At 36.4% G+C, this 22528-nt stretch overlaps 1 protein-coding gene across 6 annotated transcripts in view; it reads left to right on the top strand.

The window, feature by feature from the left end:
* CEP128 (centrosomal protein 128) overlaps positions 1-22528 on the top strand; it is a 408652-nt gene that overhangs the window by 339553 nt on the left and 46571 nt on the right. For 4 of the 6 annotated variants that reach the window (XM_039257020.1, XM_039257017.1, XM_039257022.1 and 1 more), the window contains one exon: positions 14719-14811. The exons of the other annotated variants lie outside the window; for them this stretch is intronic. In XM_039257020.1, the coding sequence (XP_039112951.1) occupies positions 14719-14811 (93 nt within the window). The remainder of the gene's footprint in view (positions 1-14718; positions 14812-22528) is intronic. 6 annotated transcript variants of the gene reach the window in all.

Genomic DNA, 22528 nt, shown 5'->3' with positions numbered 1-22528 from the left:
CTGACTGAGCGCTCCCCAAAAAACGAAGTATGGTTTAATATCTTCATGATCTCGGGACTTTGAAGGACTTCTGGGGGGAAAGGGTACTGAAAACACAGATCCTATACATGTGACTGATGTGACCACATTAAAATTAAGAACTTCCAGGGGCGCCTGGGTGGCTTAGTCGGTTGAGCGTCCGACTTTCGCTTGGGTCAGGATCTCGCGGTTCGTGGGTTCGAGCCCCACGTCGGGCTCTGTGCTGACTGCCAGCTCAGAGCCTGGAGCCTCTTTCGGTCTGTGACTCCCTCTCTCTCTGACCCTCCCCTGCTGACACTGTCTCTCTCTCTCCTAGAAATAAATAAAAAAAAATAAAATAAATTAAAAAAAATAAATAAATAAAATTAAGAACTTCCATAAGTCAAAAGACAACGTAAGAGTGAAAAGAAAAGCCACACTTAAAAATATATTTGTGGCAAAATATATAGCCTGAGTAGCAATTTGTATCCAAATCAATTTGTATCCAAATCTTATTGTCAACAAAGCAATTAGAAAAGGATAAACGGCCTAGATTTCAAAACGGAAAAAGAAAAAGAGAGTAAAAGACATGAGCAAGCATTTCAGTTGAAAAAGCAATATGTGAATATAATCAGCTTCGTTAGTAAACAGGGAAATGCTAATTGAAATCACAAAGAATTGTCAATTTTCTTCAAACTGCACGTATATATTTTATGTACTCTTTTGTGTCTCTGACACATTTCGCCAAAAATGAAACAACAACAACAAAAAAACAGGGAATGGAAACACGTTAACAGAACTTTTTTTTTTTTTTTTTTTTACTTTTATGACAAAATGATTAATACTGTCCCTGAGGGTAATGTTCAGAGATAGCTGGTGAGTTAGAGTATTCACACTGGAGTGAAATAACCTCTAGGAGTAGGCAGAGATTTTTCCAAGCGGTCTTCAGACACAAATAGTTTTAAGACAGTCGATTTTTACATCCTCAGCTTCTACGTGCATTTCAAGCAGAGTTCTAAAATGACCCTGCCTGAGGAGGTCACCTTACTTTTCCTAATCAACCTCCTTCCCCTTTACAAAAGAAAGGCCTTCTTTTCACCCATGCAAGGTCCCACAATCCCAGATTCACCCAGCACTTCAAGGTGCCAGACAAGGGGCAATTTATGATTTTGATGCATTCAACGCCTTACAAGTCACTAAGGTAAGGCTTCTTGTCCTTGTTAGTTATACATGTATATATTTTTAATATTTTATTTATTTTTGAGAGAGAGATACAGACAGCATGAGCAGGGGAGGATCAGAGAGAGAGGGAGACACAGAATCTGAAACAGGCTCCAGGCTCTGAGCTGGCTGTCAGCACAGAGCCTGACGCGGGGCTCGAACCCACGAACCCTGAGATCATGACCTGAGCCGAAGTCGGACGCTCAACTGACTGAGCCACCCAGGCGCCCCACATATATTTTTGATGTTATTTTAATAGATATTTGTGATATTAGGAATATATATTCTGAAATTGATATACGTTGTTGATTGATGTTGTGGGGAATAATGACAATTTTATTTAATGACCTCACCTCTTTTACCACTCTACTGTAATCAGAGAACAAAGGTATAGTTCCTGAGAACAAAACTCAGTGTTGGAAAGAAATAATTGAAAGTGCCTTCTTTCATTCAGGTGACAAACTTTGGCCTGGCTCCATGCCTTATTTATTTATCTGTCTTAGAATTGTAATTCAAAAAGTGGTTGTCACAGAGCAAATTAACACATTTATGGAACTGAAAAATCAAGTCAGAGGTTTTTTTTTCTGCCAGAAAGTTAGCCCCATTTGGCTGGTTGGTTTGACATAAGGACTAGCTTTGCCAGTCTAGGGTTTTAATGAAAATATATTTAATGCTAATATAAAAGTATTTTCTTAAGTTTATTTTTGAGAGAGAAAGTGTGTGCCTGTGTGCACGTGCATAAGCAGGGGAGGGTCAGAGAGAGAGAGAGAGAACCTAACCAGGCTGGGGAAGGGCAGAAAGAGAGGGAGAGAGAATCCTAAGCAGACTCCATATTATCAGCTCAAACCCTGATGTTGGGGTCAAACTCACGAACCGTGAGATCATGACCTGAGCCGACATCAAGAGTCAGATGCTTAACCTACTTAACTACCCAGGCACCCCTAAAGCAAAAGTATTAAAAATGTATACTGAGAAAATAGTATTAATATTAACAAGATTTTTAGTTTTCTTAATACTTTTTGCATATGGAGAATTCAGTGAAATGCCTCTAAGTGAAAAAACAGTTGTAGTTATTTGATAAGTCTTAGTAAATAAAGCCTCTTTCACACACCTTCCAAAACAGAAAGTGAGCGACTTTAATAACTATATTACAGTCCTTTGGCAAGTCAAGTGGTTTCTAATTCTTTGCTTTCAACAAAATTGAAAGAGGACTTAATCAAGTTGATAGATCATTAAAATTAATTTTTGGTGACAAATCACTATGTAATCTTTGTCATAAAACTAAGAAGGCAACTGAGTGACATTGTTATAACAAAACCACTTTCATTCTCATGTACTTTTTTATGTGAACAAGATTTCTCAGTGATTGAATCTATAGAAACAAACAAACAAACAAAAAAGAAATGGAAGTGAAATGGAACCCTGTCTTATTCAAACAAATGTTAGCACTTACCCGTGGATATATGAGCTAACAGTACAGGAGAAGAGGAAGAGGTATCCATCCATTAAGGGATATACTTTTGGAAGCTTTGGGGTCTTTACACACTTTACATTTAATATTTGTTTCTAAAAATTTTTAACATACGGAATATTAATTATAATTCAATCTATAAAAATATGTACACTTAGAGCATTATGGTCACAAGGCATTTTAAAAATCAGTTTTTCTGTATATGTACATTTTTGTTACAGAGAAGGATGAAGAATGATAGGATAATCAATAAAAAAAACCTCCAAACATACATACATTTTATATTAGGGGAAAACTCTGTTGGCGAAAATAGATGGGCAATAGATTCAAAGGGCAAAGGAACAATATAAAATTTCTGTCTTTTAAAGGGGATCTAATTTAGTTATTTTGTCAGTGGATAAATGGTGGTAACAAATTACTGAAGTATTTAAAGTTTGCTGGATATGTTTATATGAGTAATATAAGAGTTTTATTTTAAAATGTCAGTATTTACAATATCCCAGAAATTTCATCCTCTGCAGCTACCTAAATTTGTGATGAGAATGTTTAGAGAACTTTGAAATGTGTATGGGTGAGAGGAAGACAGGGAGATATATAGTTTAAAAAATTATTTAGAGAGTATTCAAAATTTTGAAAACCATTGACTTAGAGCAAATGTGTAATTATGTAGCTATAATTTGTCACTATTTAATCAGCTTCTCAAATCCAAGTGACCTGAAACAATCCAATCTCCCTTGTTTTCAATGTATACATAAAGAGATGATATAATTTACAGGATAAATCCTAATCTGTAGCACTATGGAGAAATATATACGTAAATTTACCTATATTGGGAAAAATTACGAAACACTGGAAGACTCTTAGAAATATGGTTTTTCTTTATAAAAACAACTGTTGGAGTTGTTAGCACACCTCTAAAGGATTCATTCAGGTAATATCAGTGGTAACAGATTTGAACCATGCACACCAGTTGATCTTGAAGATCTTGGTGTCCAGGAGTATAAGAGAATGCCAGTGTGTCTCTGTGCAAATTACCAAGCTAACGCTATATACTCTCCCTTCACATAGCTGCCATTACGGTAGACCGTCGTCGTTGGAGTTTTTAATTTTTTCCTTCCCACGTGGAGCCAGCACTGGCTGTGCTTCATCCTCCTACCTGTGTAATCCACTCTGGAGGCACATAAGTTGTTGAAGGAGCACCATTATTCTTTGTTAGAACACCAAATTCAGCTGTACGGCACTTAGGAATATATGGTGCCAGTAGAGTTAACGTACTTACTGAAGTGTCCTGGTTAATCAGGAAGTAACTGACTTGACTATGTAAATCGGGCCAAATAACTGTTAATTATTTGCAGTGATTCTTCTAAGTATTTGTAAGAATCTTAAAGCTAAGTAAAACTTGGCTTTATCTCTTTATAAAGCCAGAACTTGCTGTTTCAAAACCAGAGATCAAGCTAGGTTCATTTTTGGTTTTGCCAAGGCTATGAGCCTCTCATTGAAGTTGCCTGAAAGGTTCAGTCAAATTGGCTCTACACCAAATAAAACGCAGTGTGCTCTGTACAGTTTTGACCCAGAATCAGGTGAATCTCAGCAGTTTTGGCTGAGCTACATTGTAAAATTTTGGATTTGTTCAAACTTGACACTTCCTGGGAACCCATTCAAACTGAAACCGGAAAAAGTTTTTGCACAAACCCTGTCCTAGCCCCGTCTGCCAAGTTTCCCACTGCTCTAATGTTAGTCTACCTTCTGTATATTCGCATTGAGGGCAAACGGAAATATCCTCATGAATCTCTCATGAGGGATCTTGGTTGAAACAATCTAGACATTCTCCTTTCGCCACCTTGTCCCAAAATACAGAGGCTGTTTTCTGCGTTAGTCAGTATTAAAATATGTATGTTTTCCAATAATGGGGTCATCTTCAAAGGGTTAAATTTCTAAAATATGACTGTATTTAAGGTCAAAGGAAGAAAATGCTACTCAGACAAGTAGGCTGTTTATTCAGAGTTGCAACCTTGTGGCAAAAGGTGATGACCAATTTAAAAATGTAAGACTTCCTTCAGCCTGCAAAAAATGGTTTCTTACAGCCCCGTCAAATTTCTCATGAGCACAGTGACATAGGGAAAGTGTCGTTGAGAAATTATATAATGAATGCGGCTTCACCAGCAGATGAATTTAATATTATCAAATTGCTCAGTGTTTGGAGGTCAGACTGACAGCTTCATATTTGATGCTGATAAGTAGTCATCCTGCCTGTCTAACTGCCTTGCTAGACAATGTGTTTCATAGCCCTGCTCTAAATACTATCAATAACATAGTGCATTCTCGGAAAGAAGCTCTTGCTTTATAAGGTGAAGATAATATGAGTGTATATTACAAAACACGGTGGAAGCATCTTTCTAAAAAATATAATACGTATAAGAAATGCTTTTTGTTTTCTGTAAGAGAGCACATATGAGTGAAATCTCAAAGTCAGAGTGTATTAAGGTTTTTTCTTTAAGATCTTGTCTTAACTATAAAACAAAATATTAGTAGTATACCCTTAATATGTAGTTGGTGGGAGTAGTGTATCTTACATGTTTGAAGTAGCCTGTAAATAAAGGCTGATTTGGAGGATTTTCATTTTATGCATCTAATTTGAACAAATTACAGACAAATTTCAGCTGAAAATTTTGATATGCCTAGTTTAAATGATGATGATATGGTAAAAAATAGTATCTGATTCAGAGTCAGAAAAGCTAGGTTCTGGTCATATCTCTATCATGGCCAGACATGTGACCCTGGACAACTTGTTTAACCTCTCTCAATTTCAGTTTTCTTCTTCTTCTTCTTCTCTTCCTCCTCCTCCTCCTTTTTTTTTTTTTTTTTTTTTTTTTTTTTTTTTTTTTTTTTTTTTTTTTTTTTTTTTTTTTTTTTTTTTTTTTTTTTTTTTTTTAATGATTGGGCTTGGCTAGGTGATATAGAAGCTCCACTCCTTAATAGGTTCTGGTCTAACCCAGGAGGAATTAAAATTCTAGTCTTCAAAATTTCTGACCTACCAATAGTTGCTGTCAAACAATTCAGTTGATTTAATCGTAGGATATTATATAATAGATACTTGTCAAATCCCTACCATGTCTCCCTGATTTCCTAGGTATGTAGAAGATTAGAGTCCCCGCTGCCATGAATCTCACATTTTAGATAACAATCCAACTGGAAGGAATCCTAGAGACCCTTTTCAATACCCCTCGCTCTGCAGGCCAGAGAAGTTTCTGAATTGCCAAGTGTGGTGAAACTAGGGCTAGAATTCAGGTGTCCTAAATAGTGACACAGTGTTCTTTCCATTCCACATACTCCTCTTGTGACTCTTAAGAGTAAAGAAGACATGAGTAAGGAATATTGGACAAGTGTCTAGTGAATGTGCAGAATGAAGAAGAAGGAAGTCAGCTAGATCCCGTGTCTCCCTTGAGCAGGGCAAGAAGTGGACTTACATTTAGGACATTGACGTTCCTGGGCCATATGTAGGATTGTCAGAATATGCCCTCAACGTATTGGTAAATAGAGTTTTATAAAGCACCTTTGAACTAGTTTTCTTCCTTTTGAATTTTGAAGAAAAGAGTTGGCATGCCTCTCGTTCATATTACTAGTTAGTTCTGTCTTGAGCTTGCTCAGTGATAATTCAGTGCCTCAGTGGATCTGTTTTATTTTATGCATCTGCATACCAACTCTAATTCTACTTACACAAGTGTTTATAAAGTTTATTTAGAGCTTTTAATAAACTTTGATCTCAGATGAAAGGCTGGAGAGAACATAAATTGTCACTATTAGCACTGTTAATATAAATATCCAAAGTGGTCTTATGTTAATTATTTAACATTAGTGAATGATTTCAACCTACCATTGCCCCCAATTACATTATATTTGAACATCAAACAGTAAAAGGCCAAACCATCAAAATAGCCCTTCCCTCATTATTCTCTTTAGGCTCTCTGCTCCTAATTATTTTTGCATAGCTGGTGTTACGTAAATGGTTTTCTGAAGCCGTTTCAGTGTTTTTCACTACTATATCACCTCCTACCTATCCATGGCAAAGGCCAGTGAAACATATCCTTGACTTGTTTGTTCCATTGTCATCAGACATGAACCAGTTTGTCTAAAACACATTTGATAGAGACTCACTGACAAAACACCAGGAGTCTATGAAGTACTCCCTGTACATCTTTTCAGAGAACTTCCTGTTTTCATCCTTGGCATTTCTCTATCATTTCTAACTCAGAACTTGTTTTGTTCTGTAACACCTCAAAGTTCCTCATTACACATCCACTTTCTTTGAAGAGTGTATTCGCACATGAGTGAGAGGCAAAAGCAAAAGGCAGGTGACTTCCAAATTACTTAGAGAATGATTAGGATTTGGTAGACAGGGAATTAGAAGATCTAGTTGTGAGCCCTGGCTCTTTCACAGTGGCAATTCACTTAACTCCTCTGAACCTAATTTCTATTATCTATAAACTGAGCCCAATTCTTGGCCTGCTTGTCTCACTGTTTTTGCTAAGAAGAGCAAATGAGATAATGGATGGGAAAGTCCTTTTCTCATTTTTAAAAACATTCCTCCATTATGTGTGTTACCATTACCAGTCACAGAAGCAGTATATGGACTGGAAAGTTTGAGCTCATTAATCAGGACATTTGAATTTTGATCTGAGTTTCACCACACAGGTTCTCTGTCTAGGTACACTATGTTATATGAAGTTTACCTCCAAAATTCAATTCAGTTATGTCAAATATTGGCTCTGAGACATATAGATTTACAGATCTTAATAATCTTCATAATTTTAATTCAGTATGCTCCCACCTCCAGATTTGGTAGACCTGGGGTGAGACCTAGTATTTTTTTTAAAGCTCCTCGAGATGATTCGAATGTGAAGTCATGGTCGAGAATCCCTGATTTGGGCCATCGTCGACATGACCTTTAAGAATACGCCTTATGGCTCATCTCCGACAGCCTGGAGCCACCCTCCCTTCATGTCTATTGGAGTTCGTCCTGTTCATTTCCACTGAATTAATCCCATGCCTTTTCTAATATAGTATCATATATTCCATTTCCAGTATTTCTTCTTTCTAATCTACCAAAACAGTTGTAAGCTTCTGTCTCAGGCATTGTTTTTCTTAATTTTTCAAGTATCTTACTGAAATTTAACTTTGTCAGACTTAACTTCAAGTGCATATTTATCCAGTCATGAATTTGCCAAATGACTAATGCTCTGATTTTAACCAATTGTAACAAACTGGCCAGTTTACAAATTTTTGGAAACAAATTTTTGGAAACTATACAAACAGTTACATAGCAAATAAGTTGTTTTGTAAATCAATATATTGGGAAAATTGTCTTTTTAATCCATTTGCTTTTGGCAAATTAACTAAGGTTATGTAAACTACCTGCCTTCCTCATTCTTCTTGTTTCTCCTTTTACTACACTTTTGTGTTAATCCCCTTTGTAGCGTCACATTCATTACCTTTCAGTCTTTTCTCCATTTAGCATGACAACCAGATGGATACTCCATGTGAAGGACTGAGTATGGAACATGTCTTCTTGCAAGGCAGCATCATGCAAATAATTCATGAATTATCAGGCCACCTAGCAGTATTTCAGAAAGGCTCAAAGGAAAGAGAAATTAGGCACTAAATGGTTGAAGAGGATTATGAGGGGTGGTTTAATCTTCAGTATACCATCAGGGTTAGTTGGACCCAATCATGACTTTCCGTCCTTTTAGTAAGCATTGATTTTTTTTTAAATTTTTATTCTTTCTTAAATATCTTCCAAAGAATAAAGAGAAAGTTTCCTCATTTTTATAAGATAAAAAAACTGATTCTGTCTTGCAAATACCATATGGGTGTATTGAACCATGTTATAAATCTAAGATACATAAAGGATCTTGGTGAGCTTATTTTCATGAAGCATTTTCCTACTTCATCATCCTTGGAATTATTTTATATGTTACCCATCAGTCATCCCCTACTATGCTAGAAAAAAACTAAAATAGTATGAAAGTGGAATAAAAATGGAGTCACATAGGATTTGTAGTAAGTGAACTAAGTCATTACTATTACATAATATTTCCGGTTTCTTACTGTGCTGTTGAAAGTCTATCAAGAAATGAAGCGATTTTACCCTACTTGCACTTTACCAAGTTAGTCTGACACACTCTGATGGATGGTAGAAGAGACAAAAGACTTTGTTACTCATGGCACAGCAGGCCCCATGAGCTACATACCTGTTTGCATCTTCTCTTTGCTTCTGCAGGCCCATGGGGGCAATATGGGCGTGGGTCTAGGTAGACATGGCACACACAGTGAATCTGTGTTATAGCTAAGGAGCCCAGGGTTGTGCAACCCCCAATCTTATAAAGATAGCTACAGGAAATGCTACCCATCCTTTGTCCCAGGGAGATACTACATCTATTGGCTTTACAAAAATCCTTGAAAAACTGGGATAAAAGCTATCATAAGATGTATGGCAGTGCCATGGAGAAGTTCCTTCCAAACGTTGTAGTATCTTTTGAGAAGAAGCTTTGTAGTGTTTTCTTATTATTATTACTTTTATTGAACGCAGGTTGAGAATTCAGAATTTCTCTCATAATGACAAAGAGAAGGAAATTGACAGAGGAAGACATCTCACAGTTATTAGATGAATCAAAAGATGAATATAAAGAGACAGACAGAAGCACTCTAGAAACTAGATGATGAAATTGATTATATAAGCAAAAAGCCAGATTAGGAGTTTTCAAATGATAATATCCTAGATGAATTTTGTACACTGAAGAATCAATGAATGAACAATATATTTCTAAGGACAAAAAGGAAATAGGATACTCTCATCCAGTTAGTTATTCAACAAGAAGGGCATCATGCAATAGTTTGCAACAGGAAGCTGGACCAGCCCATTTTGCTAAAAGAATGTATTCAGTACTCTTTCATCTTGTATTATGTTTGTTCACCAAAATTTACTTCATACCATTCCTAAGTAGACAAATGTTGAAAGCAGGTTATATAAAAATGTGATTGGAAGGAGAAGATCATACAGAAAAGAAAATTTTTGTTAGATTGGCCATCCTAATTGATGCTTATAAATCTAAAAAATGAAAAAACAAATTGCAATTATGTAGCGAAAAGATAGCTTTATCAATTTAAAAAAAAAATAGGGGCTGTCAATATTTTTAGAAGTATTGTGTTTTGAAGATGCAAGTGTGGGAATAATGAGCCAAAAGTAATGATAAACTAGAACTCATTGGAAATATATTTGAAATCCAGAATCAGTATTTATAAGATGGGTATTTTCTGGAATCATGAATCATAGCTAATCAGAAGTCCATTGTATTCATACCTTTAAAACCAGAAGAATATATAATATGCTTGAATTCTTACTAAAATTTCTAACAAAGTTATTTTTCACTGTTATCTGTTATATAAATGTTATTCGCCAAATTATTCATCAAATAAGTAAAATATTGTTTTTAAAACTTCACCTATTGGACCAGAGTAAATGGTGATGACTAATTTTTCAGATTTACTAAAGATTAAGGAGAAGTAAATTGTTGTGTTCTGGGATCTGGGAGCAAAGTGCCAGTCTATATTCTCTAATGTTTGTTTGTTTGTTTTTGTTAAAATGAATCTCCTATCCCTATCATTCCATCGTGTGTAAATTGTGACTTACTTCAAATGATATTACAGTAAATTGATAGACCCAGATTGACTATCAGGTATCTTGTTTGCATCCAGTTAAATCACTGGATTCCCTCTAAGTTTAAGTGATAGAGAACATATTTATATGTAAAGTAGTGCTCTGCGTGACTTTGGGTTGTACCTATATCTGCACCTTCTTAGAAATAATATAGAACCTCTCGCCTTTAGCCTCCAGCTAAAGTTAGTGATGGGGGTGGGGCGGGTAAAGGCAGTGTAAGGCAATATAAAATATTTCAGATTTCGTCTTTCTGACGTACTTCTCCTGGGTATCCTGTCCTAGTATATCCCAAGAAAATGTAGGGAGCAGGAATCCTCAAAGAAAAAGTGGAATACCTTTCTCACATAATTCGATTTATTGTTGCAATATCATTATTTCTTTTAGAGTATATCCCAGAACTCCTGGTACACCCATATTCACTTGAGAGCGTAGGAGACCATTCCCAAGTCTAATATAAATTATCTCCTCTTGCACATTAGCATATTTTTAAATTAACTTTGCATGTATACAGCTACTGGATGGCTACTGGATGGCTGAGAAGTAAACTATAGGACCAAATTCAATAAGTATTTATTGGGTAGCTGTTTACTACTCTTTGGTATGTTTTAATACCAAAGAGCCAAAAAATAGGTGTAGTCCCTATGCTTAAAATTTCCCAGTTCAATGGTAAAAAAAGAAGTCAGTTTATGAAACATTACAATGTAATATACATATGTCTCTCTATTGCCCTAATAACTTATTTTCATTCAGGAACCGAAAAGAATATGCTTGAACTAAATCTGGGCAGCTTCAGCAGAGTGAACTCTGATGTAGTGATGTTATGTAGTTTGATTTGCACATAGTAAGTGCTCAGTAATTCTTGCTGTGTGAAGGAAAGACATATGTTTCATCCAGTTTCTCTATAATAAATCCTCTGAAATCCTGCCTAATTCCCAGAGTATTGCATGTTTTCTGGAGTTTTTATAACATACTTTTCAATGTCCCAAGTCATGTGGTTTTGGCTACTTCTGTTTTTTTGTTTTTTAAAAAGTGTCCAGTACTGCCTGAGGAACTTGTTCCTTTTAGTTGAGTGTGTTAAAATGAAGTGGGGGTAGGGAGCCTAAATTCAAAATTTCAAATTGTTTTGGCAAGACCAACTCCTTTTCATACTAACTGCGAGGCCACAAAGCTTCATTGTTGTCCAGTTAAATGAATGCATGGCTTTCATTTGGAAAAAAGAAAAAAAAAAGCTTTCTAGAAATTTCAGTTTTAGGAGAACAATTGGTTGTGGCAAACGTCAGACGAATTTGCTCACCAAATAATATTGTCAGCTGTTTTATGCCCACTGGCTTTTGTAGTCCACCTTTTTCAGCCTGTGGCATAAAATTGAGGAACTGATTGGCTTTAGTTAAAAATATATACTTCTGCTCACAGATACCCCATCGGTGCTCTCTTGCTTTCTCTTCACCATTCAAGACAGCTTAACAGAGCATGTCAAATACTTAAAGTTCATCTCTAACATTAGTTCCTAAGGTGACCTATCTGCTCAGATGTATCGCTCTAACATCAGATTATTGGTACTTTGAACTAAGTATGGCCTGGCAGTTGGGATTCCTTAAGAGATAGTTCAGTTGAGTTTTCAATGGTTTTAAAATATTCTAGATAGTCTCTGCTTCTGCCTGCTTTGGCAGTAGTCAGCCAGGGGAATGCTTTGTACGAGATCCAATAGAGTGTTTCTAAGTGTTCAAAAAAGGATTAATTATGAAAGCAAACTCTAAAAGTATAGGCAGGGTTGATCTCAGTTATTCTGAATTAAGTCTCAAAGCCACAACGATAAAAATAAAATACCTTGCCTGATTTCTATTTAGATCTGATCTGCCTGTCACCAGAAACTCATCCATATAGGGGATTAACTGTTCACATGCTCTTTCAAAATCCAAGTGCTGTGTGTGGAGTAATGGAAAATGATTAATTTGTTTTGTCATTCTCTTTGAGAACACAAGACATCTCTTAAAAAGAAAATAACCCTTTATTTTGAGAACAGAGAAGATTAATTATATTTACCTCACCAAGGCGCTTTTAAGTAAATTAGCCTGGACCCTACCTCAACCAGAACAATTATCTTTCCTTATCAGTGTTCCACGTCAAGACCCTCTGTTCCCTGTTAAATACAGAAGAGGCAAATGTGATTGCCTGCGTTAGCGTGTCTTGAGGCCTTGGGAGGAGGGCTTTGCAGTATTCAGGGAACTGATTAGCATTTCTCGGTATCTTCCCTGTGGCGGGGTGTACCACCCGTGGCCTGGTGTGGCTCAGCCCCTGCCTCCTCATCCACGGGAAGCAGGGTGCTCTCCACAACACAGGCTTCCTGCTTCTGCTTACTGGTCCACGAAAAGATCTTACTCGCGTCTTCCTGTCTCTAACTCTGTCTATATCTTTTCACTCAACTTTACAGTACCTTTTTCCTCCCAGTTCTGTTTTTGTTATTATTCTTTAATTTTGAGTCTATTTAGAAATATCCTCTACCCCCTCAGAAACAATTTTTAAATTATACCTTTAACAAAGTATTTTTCTTTCTGCAACATTTCTGAGTTCTAACTGTGCCTTTATTAGTCTTTGCGTTGGGAAGGTTTTTTTCATAAAACTAAAATCTATTGTGTATGGTACTAAGTACACAGCACTACAAACATAGTGAAAAATACAGTCTTCCTTTTAAGATGTAACACACAGGAAATGATTAGACGTGTGACCGGAGACGTGTGTGCATAGGAAGCACTGAGGTTGGGCACCTAACCCAGACTTCAGGGGAACCTTTCACGGAAGAATAACTAATATTACCATTGTAACAATAGCTAATGTTTACTGAGTGCTTACTAGTATCCTGCCCTGCTCTAGGCACTTTCCATGTGCTAATATATTTAGTCCTTAACAATAATTCTACACATTCCTATTTATAATCGAGGAAACTGAGTCCCAGTGTCGAGGGATCTGGGAACTTACCTAGGGAAACATAGCCAGTAAGTGATGAAATCAGGATTTCAGCTCAGGCAGACTTACTCTTAACTGCCACATTAGAGAAGGTAGTGACCAAACCAAGTCTTGCAGAAGGAGAATCAGTGAGCTAATTTAAGCAGTGTGTAGAGAACATTCAGACAGATGGACTTCATGTGCAAAGTCATGATGGCCCAGAAGCTTTGTGGTGAGAGGTACAGAGTAACATTCATGTGATAGAACCAGAAGCTAATTAGAAGTATTTAAATGAAGGGTAATATATATATTTTTAAGGACAGATGTAAAGTGAAAAAAGATGAAAAGCAATTCATGCCTGCTTTTGGAATTATCTGTTCTAAAAAATACAACATGATAAATATATGGAGTTTTTTGATGGGCCAAGCACCCAAAAAGATAAAAGTGTCCATCATCCTGTTTTTCTTCTGCAATCATTAGTTTGGCTTTCTGCTGTAAAGGAGTAAAGGTATTTCTATCCCACATGTGCTCTTGGGTATTTCTTGGGAGTTAATATTAACTCCTAAATTCTCACATATGATTTCCTTCTTACTTTACTTTCTCTTTATAAAGTGATTTTTCATATTCGTTCCAACCTTTTCAGCTTAAAAATCAGATCCCAACCTACTGTGGAAAGAAGTTAAAGCTTAAGTGACTAAAGCTATAGCCAGAAGGTGACTTAGAAATTTTTAGATCCTACTTCCCCAGTTTCCTGATTGGGAAACTGAAGCCCATGGGGTAAAAGAATGAGAACTTTTCCATCACTAATAAGATTCATTCGTTCATTCAAGAAGTAGTTATTGAATACTGCCTCTTTGGAAGCACTGGGTGGGGTCCCAGAGTACCGGGGTGAGTGAAGACTGTTATGCCCTACCTTTGTGATGCTTATTGCCCAAACTCAACACAACCATTAATCAAATAATCACACAAATAAATATTTTGGTAAGTGTTGCAGAGGAAAGGCTCAGGGTGCAATGGAGAGCTTGTGTGATGGGATCAGTAAAGGCAGAGAAGCCTTCCCTGAGGAAGTGATAAAAGATAATAAAATTTAGCCAGTTTACTTAAGATTTTCACATTTCATCAGCTGTAAATTTTACATTTAAAAATCAAACAAAAATCCAAGTGGAGCTAAGGGTATATGCATGCTGAAGCCTTTAGGGGAAAGTGTACTAATGTATATCATTTACTTTGTAAGGCATCCAAAACATAAATTGGGTTAATGGATGCACATAGGCTTAGATAGATGGATTAATATGTGATAAAGCAAATAAAATGTAAACAATAGAATCTAGGCGGTGAGAGTATACATGGGTGATCTCTAAATTTCTTTCAGATTTCCAGCATGCTTGAAAATGCTCATAATGTTGGGGGGAAAAATTTTAACCAGATAAGGAAGCTGGAGGGAACATTCTCCACCAAGGGCACAGTATGTGCATAAGTAATATATGTGCCATTATACTTCTATTACTTTCGTGTTTTGGATAATGTCTCTACGTAGAACAGCAAATGTATTTCTAAATATTGGATATAGTTTTAATTAAGTTTGCCTTGTTTCTTCTTTCTACTCTATTTTTTATTAGTTGTAATTTTAGACTGTCATTGACCTCCTCTTCTGCATTTAAGAATTACCAGAATGGATAGTGCCTCACAGAATCGGCCTTTTTAAAATACCTGCAATTTGGAAAGAATTTGACAACTTTCAGCACGCTTTCACATTTACTCTTATTTGATAATCATGGCTGTGTGTGTGGCATAATAAAGACCAGCAGTACTTATCCCCATTTTGGAAATAAAAGACTGAAGCTTGGTAAGGCAAGGAAAATATTCCCCGAAACACAGAATATGAGTAACATTGCTGGAACTATGCGTATCCAGAAATTAGGTGTGCTGACTCCCGGTTCACCACTGTTCTTCATCTCCCAGCATGAAACACACGTGTGGGACCAGTATATCAGGAGCATGGTTTCCTTCCCTGCCAACTTAGCAGAAATGGCTAATCTCCAGCTCTTGTGAGAAGTCTTTGCATGTACAGTGTACCATTATGAACATCCAATCACATTTTGGGGGCAAAGGTCCTTAAATTTCTTTGCCTTGGGAATTCACTTTATTTTCAGTTTTAAGAAATAGCATGGCTGGGTGGCTCAGTCGGTTAGGCGTCTGACTTAGGCTTGGGTCATGATCTCAGGGTTTGTGAGTTTGAGCCCCATGTCGGGCTCTGTGCTGACAGCTCAGAACCTAGAGCCTGCTTTAGATTCTGTGTCTCCCTCTCTCTCTGCCCCTCACCCACTCACACTGTCTTTCTGTCTCTCAAAAATAAATAAACATTTAAAAATAAAGTTTTTTTAAATAGTGTGATTTCACAGAAATTAGATTATGGATCTCAAGACCCCCCTGCCTGTAAACCAATTGTAAGGTCATACAGAGAGCACTAAACTAGTCCTCGTTTGTCTTCATGTGTTATTTTTCTCTTCTATCAGGGAGTAGCAAGAAAAATATGTAAAGGGAATCTCAAGAATCTCAAGTGGAAAAAAGATGTTTAATACTTATTCTGTCTTCCCTTTTCTTTCAGTGCATTCTTGGTTTTTTGTTTTGGGGTTGTTTGTTTTCAATTTAAAAAGTGATTTATTTTTTACTTCTTTTTTTATTTTTCAAGTATTTATTTAAATTCCAGTTAACATACAATGTAATATCATTCTTATAATTATTGAAAAATCTCCCCCAATTAAGCAAAAATCATGGGTTGACTATAACATATGGTTGGTTATGTCTAAAAATAACAAAATAGTAATCTTTTATGGCAGATTCGGTTTCTTATATTTCCTCACTTTAAAAAATTACTGTGAATGAGAGTTGGAAAAGATCTAGAAAGCCTTCTTTATTCAAGTCTTCCAATGATGTTAGGCCACCTGTTCTCATATTTTATAAATTTGAGCTTTTTAAAGGAGATCTACTTTTGACTAGAATGGTGTTAAATGGAGACAAATAGGGTTTGTTGTTGACAAAAATTCTGGGTTTAGCTCAAATGTAGTCGCTGATGTCATATTGCCCCATGAACTGGTGTTTTTATTTAACAAGCCTTGTTTACCCTCTTACCCCAAGATACACACAAACACTTCTATCTAAGTGGGTGTCTGATTTTTAGAACTCTCCTAAAGTACACAGTCTGGAAATAGAGGACTCTCTTGATATTCCGAGAAATCCATGCAACTTTGAGTACTGAGGCCCCTTGAAGGCTGTACGTCAACAAAATGACTTTGCCAGCCTATTCTCTGCTACTGTTCCATTTGGTCTCAAGGATCGCCTGATACGGTTTGAATGAAAAGAAGGCCCTGTGAAGCCGATACAGCTCCGTGCTGGATAGAGTCCCCACAAGTGAAAAGGCAGACAGTCTATCCTTTTCATGATTTCACCCTTCCTCCCCTTGAAATTTGTTTACTCAGGTCCTCTTACCACCTTTCAGCCATTTGTCAAGAAAGTTTTGCAGTAGATCTCTTTCCAAATGAAATAGAATTGCATTTTTGAACCCAAATAAACTGCTTCATAACCTTGTTTATTTAACATCAGTATAGTGCCAAAAATGCACACATGTATTTTTAAAATTAAAATATAGCATCTCCTTTATTTATCATCTAAACCTCAAAACATATGATTTCAGTAGCACTCTAAGAAAATGGTAGTTGTTGTATGTTAAGAAAAAAATAACTACATGTGCATTTTTACAAAGAGAAGTGTATTTACTAAAATATACCCATGGATAAATCTGTTTCTTTAAGCTTTCTCTACAGGAGACAGGAAACTAACAACTTCAGTGAAGCCCCTTTCTAATTCCTAATTGCTGCTACTTATGTTGACATACTGCATTATTCAATTTCCCTGTACTTGGAAACAAAGGAACAACTAAGGGAAAATCCACTATAGACCAATACAAACCACTCAGCCACATGGCAGTTTGAAGGTTTTGGAATAGGAAAATTGCCCACTTATTCTTCACCTTTTCAACAGATTGATATCTAAACCTACCTGTAGATGCACAAGCCACAGACCCTAATGGACTGGATTTCTGAATTTCACTGTTGTTTCTACCACTTGGTCTTGCCTTAGTCTAGAGAAAAGAAACAGCAAACTTTTGCTGCTAAGTTTTTAATGAAGAAGCTGAGATTCAGTGAGTTGATTAGAGAGTGGTAACTCTGCCTTTGTCTTTATTCAGCCAACATTTATTAAAGCACCTCTTGTGGCCAGATAGTGTGCTATGCTATTGCTCTATATTATAGGAAGGAAGGAAGGAAAGAGGGAGGGAGGGACGGAGGGAGGGAGGGACGGAGGGAAGGAAGGAAAGAAGGAAGGAAGGAAGGAAGGAAGGAAGGGAGGGACGGAGGGAGGGAGGGAGGGAGGGAGGAAGGAAGGAAGGAAGGAAGGAAGGAAGGAAGGAAGGAAGGAAGGAAGGAAGGAAGGAAAGCAAAGGGTGTGATAGTGTCATGAAACTTAATCTCATACCTAACTTCCTCTAATCAACAGAAAGAATATCCTCACCCTTTTTTGCTTATATATGCTTGGATGCATGGTCTTAGACACAGACTTTGGCACTGGCAAGATGAAATTCTTCCTGTGTTCATCTTGAAACTTCTTTTCCATAAATAAGCCCATCAGGGACATAGCTTCAATATTCTAGATGCTAAAAGCTGATAGCTGGAGACAAATTAGAAATTTACATAAAACAATGTACAGACTCTAGTGATTCACCATGAAAATACTTACATAATAAGAACTTTGCTGGGGTGCCCAGGTGGCTCAGTCAGTTGGGTGTCTGTTCAGCTCGAATCATGATCTCATGGTTCATTAGATCGAGCCCTGCCTCGCACTCTGCACTGGTATCACAGAACTTTTCTCCCTCTCTCTTTACCCCTCCTCCACTGCACGTGTGTGCTCTTTATCAAAATAAATTTTAAAAATAAAAACAAGAGCACTGCAATTTCTTCATTCTGACTGCTTGGATTTGCATCCCAGTTTTGCCACCACATGACTGTGAGGAGGTTATTCACATTTTGGTTCTCAGTTGTCTTATCTGTATAAAGGGGGTAGCAGTAGTGTCTACATCATACCTTGAGGTGAGGACTAAGAAGTATATTTGAAATTGAGTTACATTTTTATGGTTCAGTCTTTCATTATACTACTGAACAGAATTAGGAGTAATTGATCATTTGCTTTGCCACTGCTCTTAGCTCAGGGGAAGTTCAGCTCCTTAGGCCTCTGAGATAAACCAAGTATTATACACAATGTATTGGTCCTTTATGAAGTAGACTTTTAATTGTGAATTTTTCTTTGTTTTCAATTTTGATATGAAGTTTAATACCTACTAATATTTTCAAAAGAGAAAGAATGGTTAAGCCCTTTGTGAATGTCCCATTCAGTTCTTTTAGAAAATTGATCTAAGAAAACGAAAGACCGGTTAAACACCTGTCATTTGCTGGTGCCATTTCTGAATAAACTGGAGAAATTATTCCCTTCATTCTAACAGTGGAAACTTGTCTGTGCCCTTTAAAGCATCAGATGGTGTAAGGCAGTGATAATTAACCAACTTAAAAAATGAAAAGTTTCCCTGACATTGCACGAGTTGCCCTAGGAACTAACATGCTATATGGGTCTTTATGGCATCTAAAAACCAACAGGGTCCTTATTTAGACTATTAATTTCCTAATGGTTCCCTTTTTCTAACACTGTTAGCTTTTGGGGGAAAGTGAACTTGAAGTGACATGTAATGTGATCAGACTCTAATCACAGAACCTTAGACAGTCTCATGTTATTAAAAAAAAGTTTGAATGTGAATATGCATACTCTTAAGTCTGTATGCCAAAGTGGTGGTTTTAAGCATGCTCACATGCTTAAACAGTCAGAAAATAAATATATTCCTCAAAATATTGCTTAATGATGATATTATGACACCTGAGAAGCCTCTGGGCCTGGACTCATTGTCTTCATTATTTCCTGTCATCCTGTTGCAGATGGCTTAGAAATCTCAACATCTGTGTATATAATTTCTTTAATATAAATGCAGTCAACTTTTTCTTTGTATAATGCTTATATCTTTTGCTTGTACAAATTTCTCCCCCCAGTGAGTTAAAAACTCCTAAAGAACAGGACCTGTGCTATATACATCTTGTGGCTCTTTCTGTGATGTCTAGATACACATTTGGTGTTACCCAGTTGATGAGACTATAAGGATGAAGGGAAAGTCTTGTGTACCAGAAACAATTTCTGATATTGAGTAAAATACTTAGAAACAACACATGAAAGGAATATAAGTAAGTCACAACTAAAATAAGATGATGAGAAAGCTAAAGACATTAACGGAGATGTGGGGGGTGGAGGAGGAGAGTAGAAAAATAACTGTACTTAAGAAAGTAGAAGTCAACAATTTTTTAAGGCTCACTCAAATATGCGTATGTACATATGTATACATATATGTATATATGTTTGTGTTTATATATATACATGTATATATATATATATAGCCATTTTGAATATGCATCCATAAACTACCAAATAGTCAAAATAAACTAGTATGTGAAAATATGCAAGAAAAAAAATTTTTCATGCAGCCACCTGGTTGATTGAAAATTTGAAGCAAAAATATTTGTATAACATGCTGAATTTTACAGTAGGGAAAGAAATCATTTAGTTATTTAAGAACAAAATGAGTTTAGCATACTTCTCCCTGGTTCAGAGGGTCACTTCTGAATGAGAAGATTTATGGGATTTAAAAAAAGGGGTTGGGGGATAAAGTTTCCAAACTACAAGTCTATTAGAATCATTGTTTATGAAGAAGATTTTATTGGACACACAAAAAAATTTTGCTTTAAATTCACCATGGCATTGATTTGTATTTTATTGTTAAAGGGCCAATATAATTCTTGCGGAATTTTACTATTGAAATTAGTAAAGGTGGCTAAAGTTACTCGTTCTCCTAAACCTACATGTTGGGGCCTATATTAAGAAACATGTCATTTTGATGAATCTTTCCTACATATGAAAAAATAAATGAAGCAATTTAAAATGTGTCGGCCTTTAAGTGAACACATGTGGCAAAAAAAAAAAAAAAAAGCATATAAATGTTAAGCAGAAGGAAGAAAATACTAAATCCTTTAAATGGAACTAAAAAAGAAGATTTTTACAAACTTGAAGAAACAGTACATATGACTTCCAATTTCAAAATGGTAACATGAGGGTGTTTCTGCTCTTCTCTTAAAAATCACATTAGAAAATAAGGATACAAAGAAAGGGAAACACTGATTTATGCATTGACAACTTGAAGACAGTTAGAACTCCCAAGATGGAGAACACGGAAGGAAAAATGGTAAAATGACTCAAAACAGAGAAGGTTTTACCCAAGTGCCTGTCAAGGGGATACAGATGAAAAGCAAATACCATTCACCCTGCAGAATTTTAGAGAGGCTTTTGAATTGGATGTACTGTTTTCTACAGAAGAAGAGGGTGGAAATGAGTATATCAAAAATGTCTGCAAGGAAGAGTTAGACCCTCAATTCTCTGTCTCCATCCCTACCCCAACACACATCCTGCAGAGCCATACACATATGTTTTGGAGAACCTCTGGAAATGAAATGAAGGCAGACAACAGCATTGGAATGAGATAGAGGATTTAAAGGAGAAGATTAAGCATAAGTGGGTATACCAAATGATGATATCATCAGTTCCTAACCTTGTCTAGTTACGGAAAAACTGATCTACTGAGAAAAAAAAAAAATTCATATAATTTAGAGCCTCCTCCCACCAAAGGAAAAAAAAAAAAAAAAAGCAATTGACTACATGATTAGCCTACATTTTAATTATGTAATTCTCAGGCATTATTTTCAGTAATGAAGGCAAATGTGCAATATAATCATTAACAAACCCTGAAATCTTATGACTTAACACAACAGAGGTTGATGTGTCACAGACGTGAAGTCCAGTATGGCTGATGGCTCTCCTCTCTCTTGTAGCTGTGTCATCTGAAGCATGTGGCCTCCAAGTTCCTCATGGCCAGTGCTGAGATGGGACACACAGGCTCTTAACTGACTCAGCTCTTAAGTGAGACATGTCACTTGCACTCGTGTTGTTCAGAACCATTCACATGGGAGATATAGGGGAGCAGCACATAGAATATTGGGTGGCCAGTAACTTTTGTTTTAATTTTTTTTTCAATGTTTTTATTTATTTCTGAGAGAGACACTACGTGAGCAGGGGAGGGTCAGAGAGAGAGAGACACACACAGAATCCGAAGCAGGCTCCAGGCTCTGAGCTGTCAGCACAGAGCCTGACGCGGGGCTCAAATCCACGAAGCATGAGCTCATGACCTGAGCTGAAGTCGGATACTTAACTGACTGAGCCACCCAGGCACCCCGGCCAGTTACTTTTCAACAACTCTTTGCAAACTTACATTCAGGTTCTTGCAAAGCATTTCACTTCCCATGCACCAGCCATGAGACTTGTGGTTTATTTCATTGAATAATTGCAATTCACTTTAAATTTAAAAGCTAGTATCTATTGACTGAGGATACAGAAATGAGCCGTACCTATGACAGGGCTAAGAATGCAGAGATGCATATGATACAGTCTCTCGTCTCAAGGTTATCCTGCCACTTCTTAGTTCATATTGGCTTTGAAAGAATTTTCAGATTATTCCCTCTTAATGTTTATATTGGTGGGTTTAAATCAGTAGCCACCTAATCAAAGACTGACTGCATTTTTTATTTATAATCAACAAGATTTTGTGTCCCTGTTGCAAATAATTAATTTCAGATGCTTCTCCCAAGTTTTATCAGAACGTCCTCTTCCTTTTGAACTAAAATAATTGTTAAATAGTAATTTTGAACTCTTTTCTCCTTTATATTGGCAACAAGTTAGGATCTCTAATATGTTCCATAGAGAGATTAACTGCAAATTCATCTATTTCTCAGTGTTATTTGGTGCTTTATTTCTGATGTTCACTGAAGCAGGTTTGTAAATTAATATTAATAGGAAACACTCTATAGAAAGTTTCATAGAGTATCTGTTGAATGTAATTATCCAGGAAGAGTTTTTATATCTGAGTCCATTTTGCAAATGCATCTCATACACTTCATGAAAGGAAATAATTCTTCTGACTTAAA

Source organism: Hyaena hyaena, unplaced genomic scaffold, assembly GCF_003009895.1.
Source record: "Hyaena hyaena isolate Hyena2069 unplaced genomic scaffold, ASM300989v1 scaffold_597, whole genome shotgun sequence".
Taxonomy (NCBI): domain Eukaryota; kingdom Metazoa; phylum Chordata; class Mammalia; order Carnivora; family Hyaenidae; genus Hyaena; species Hyaena hyaena.
Note: the sequence above shows the minus strand (reverse complement) of the source record. Positions and strands in the feature narration are given on the sequence as shown.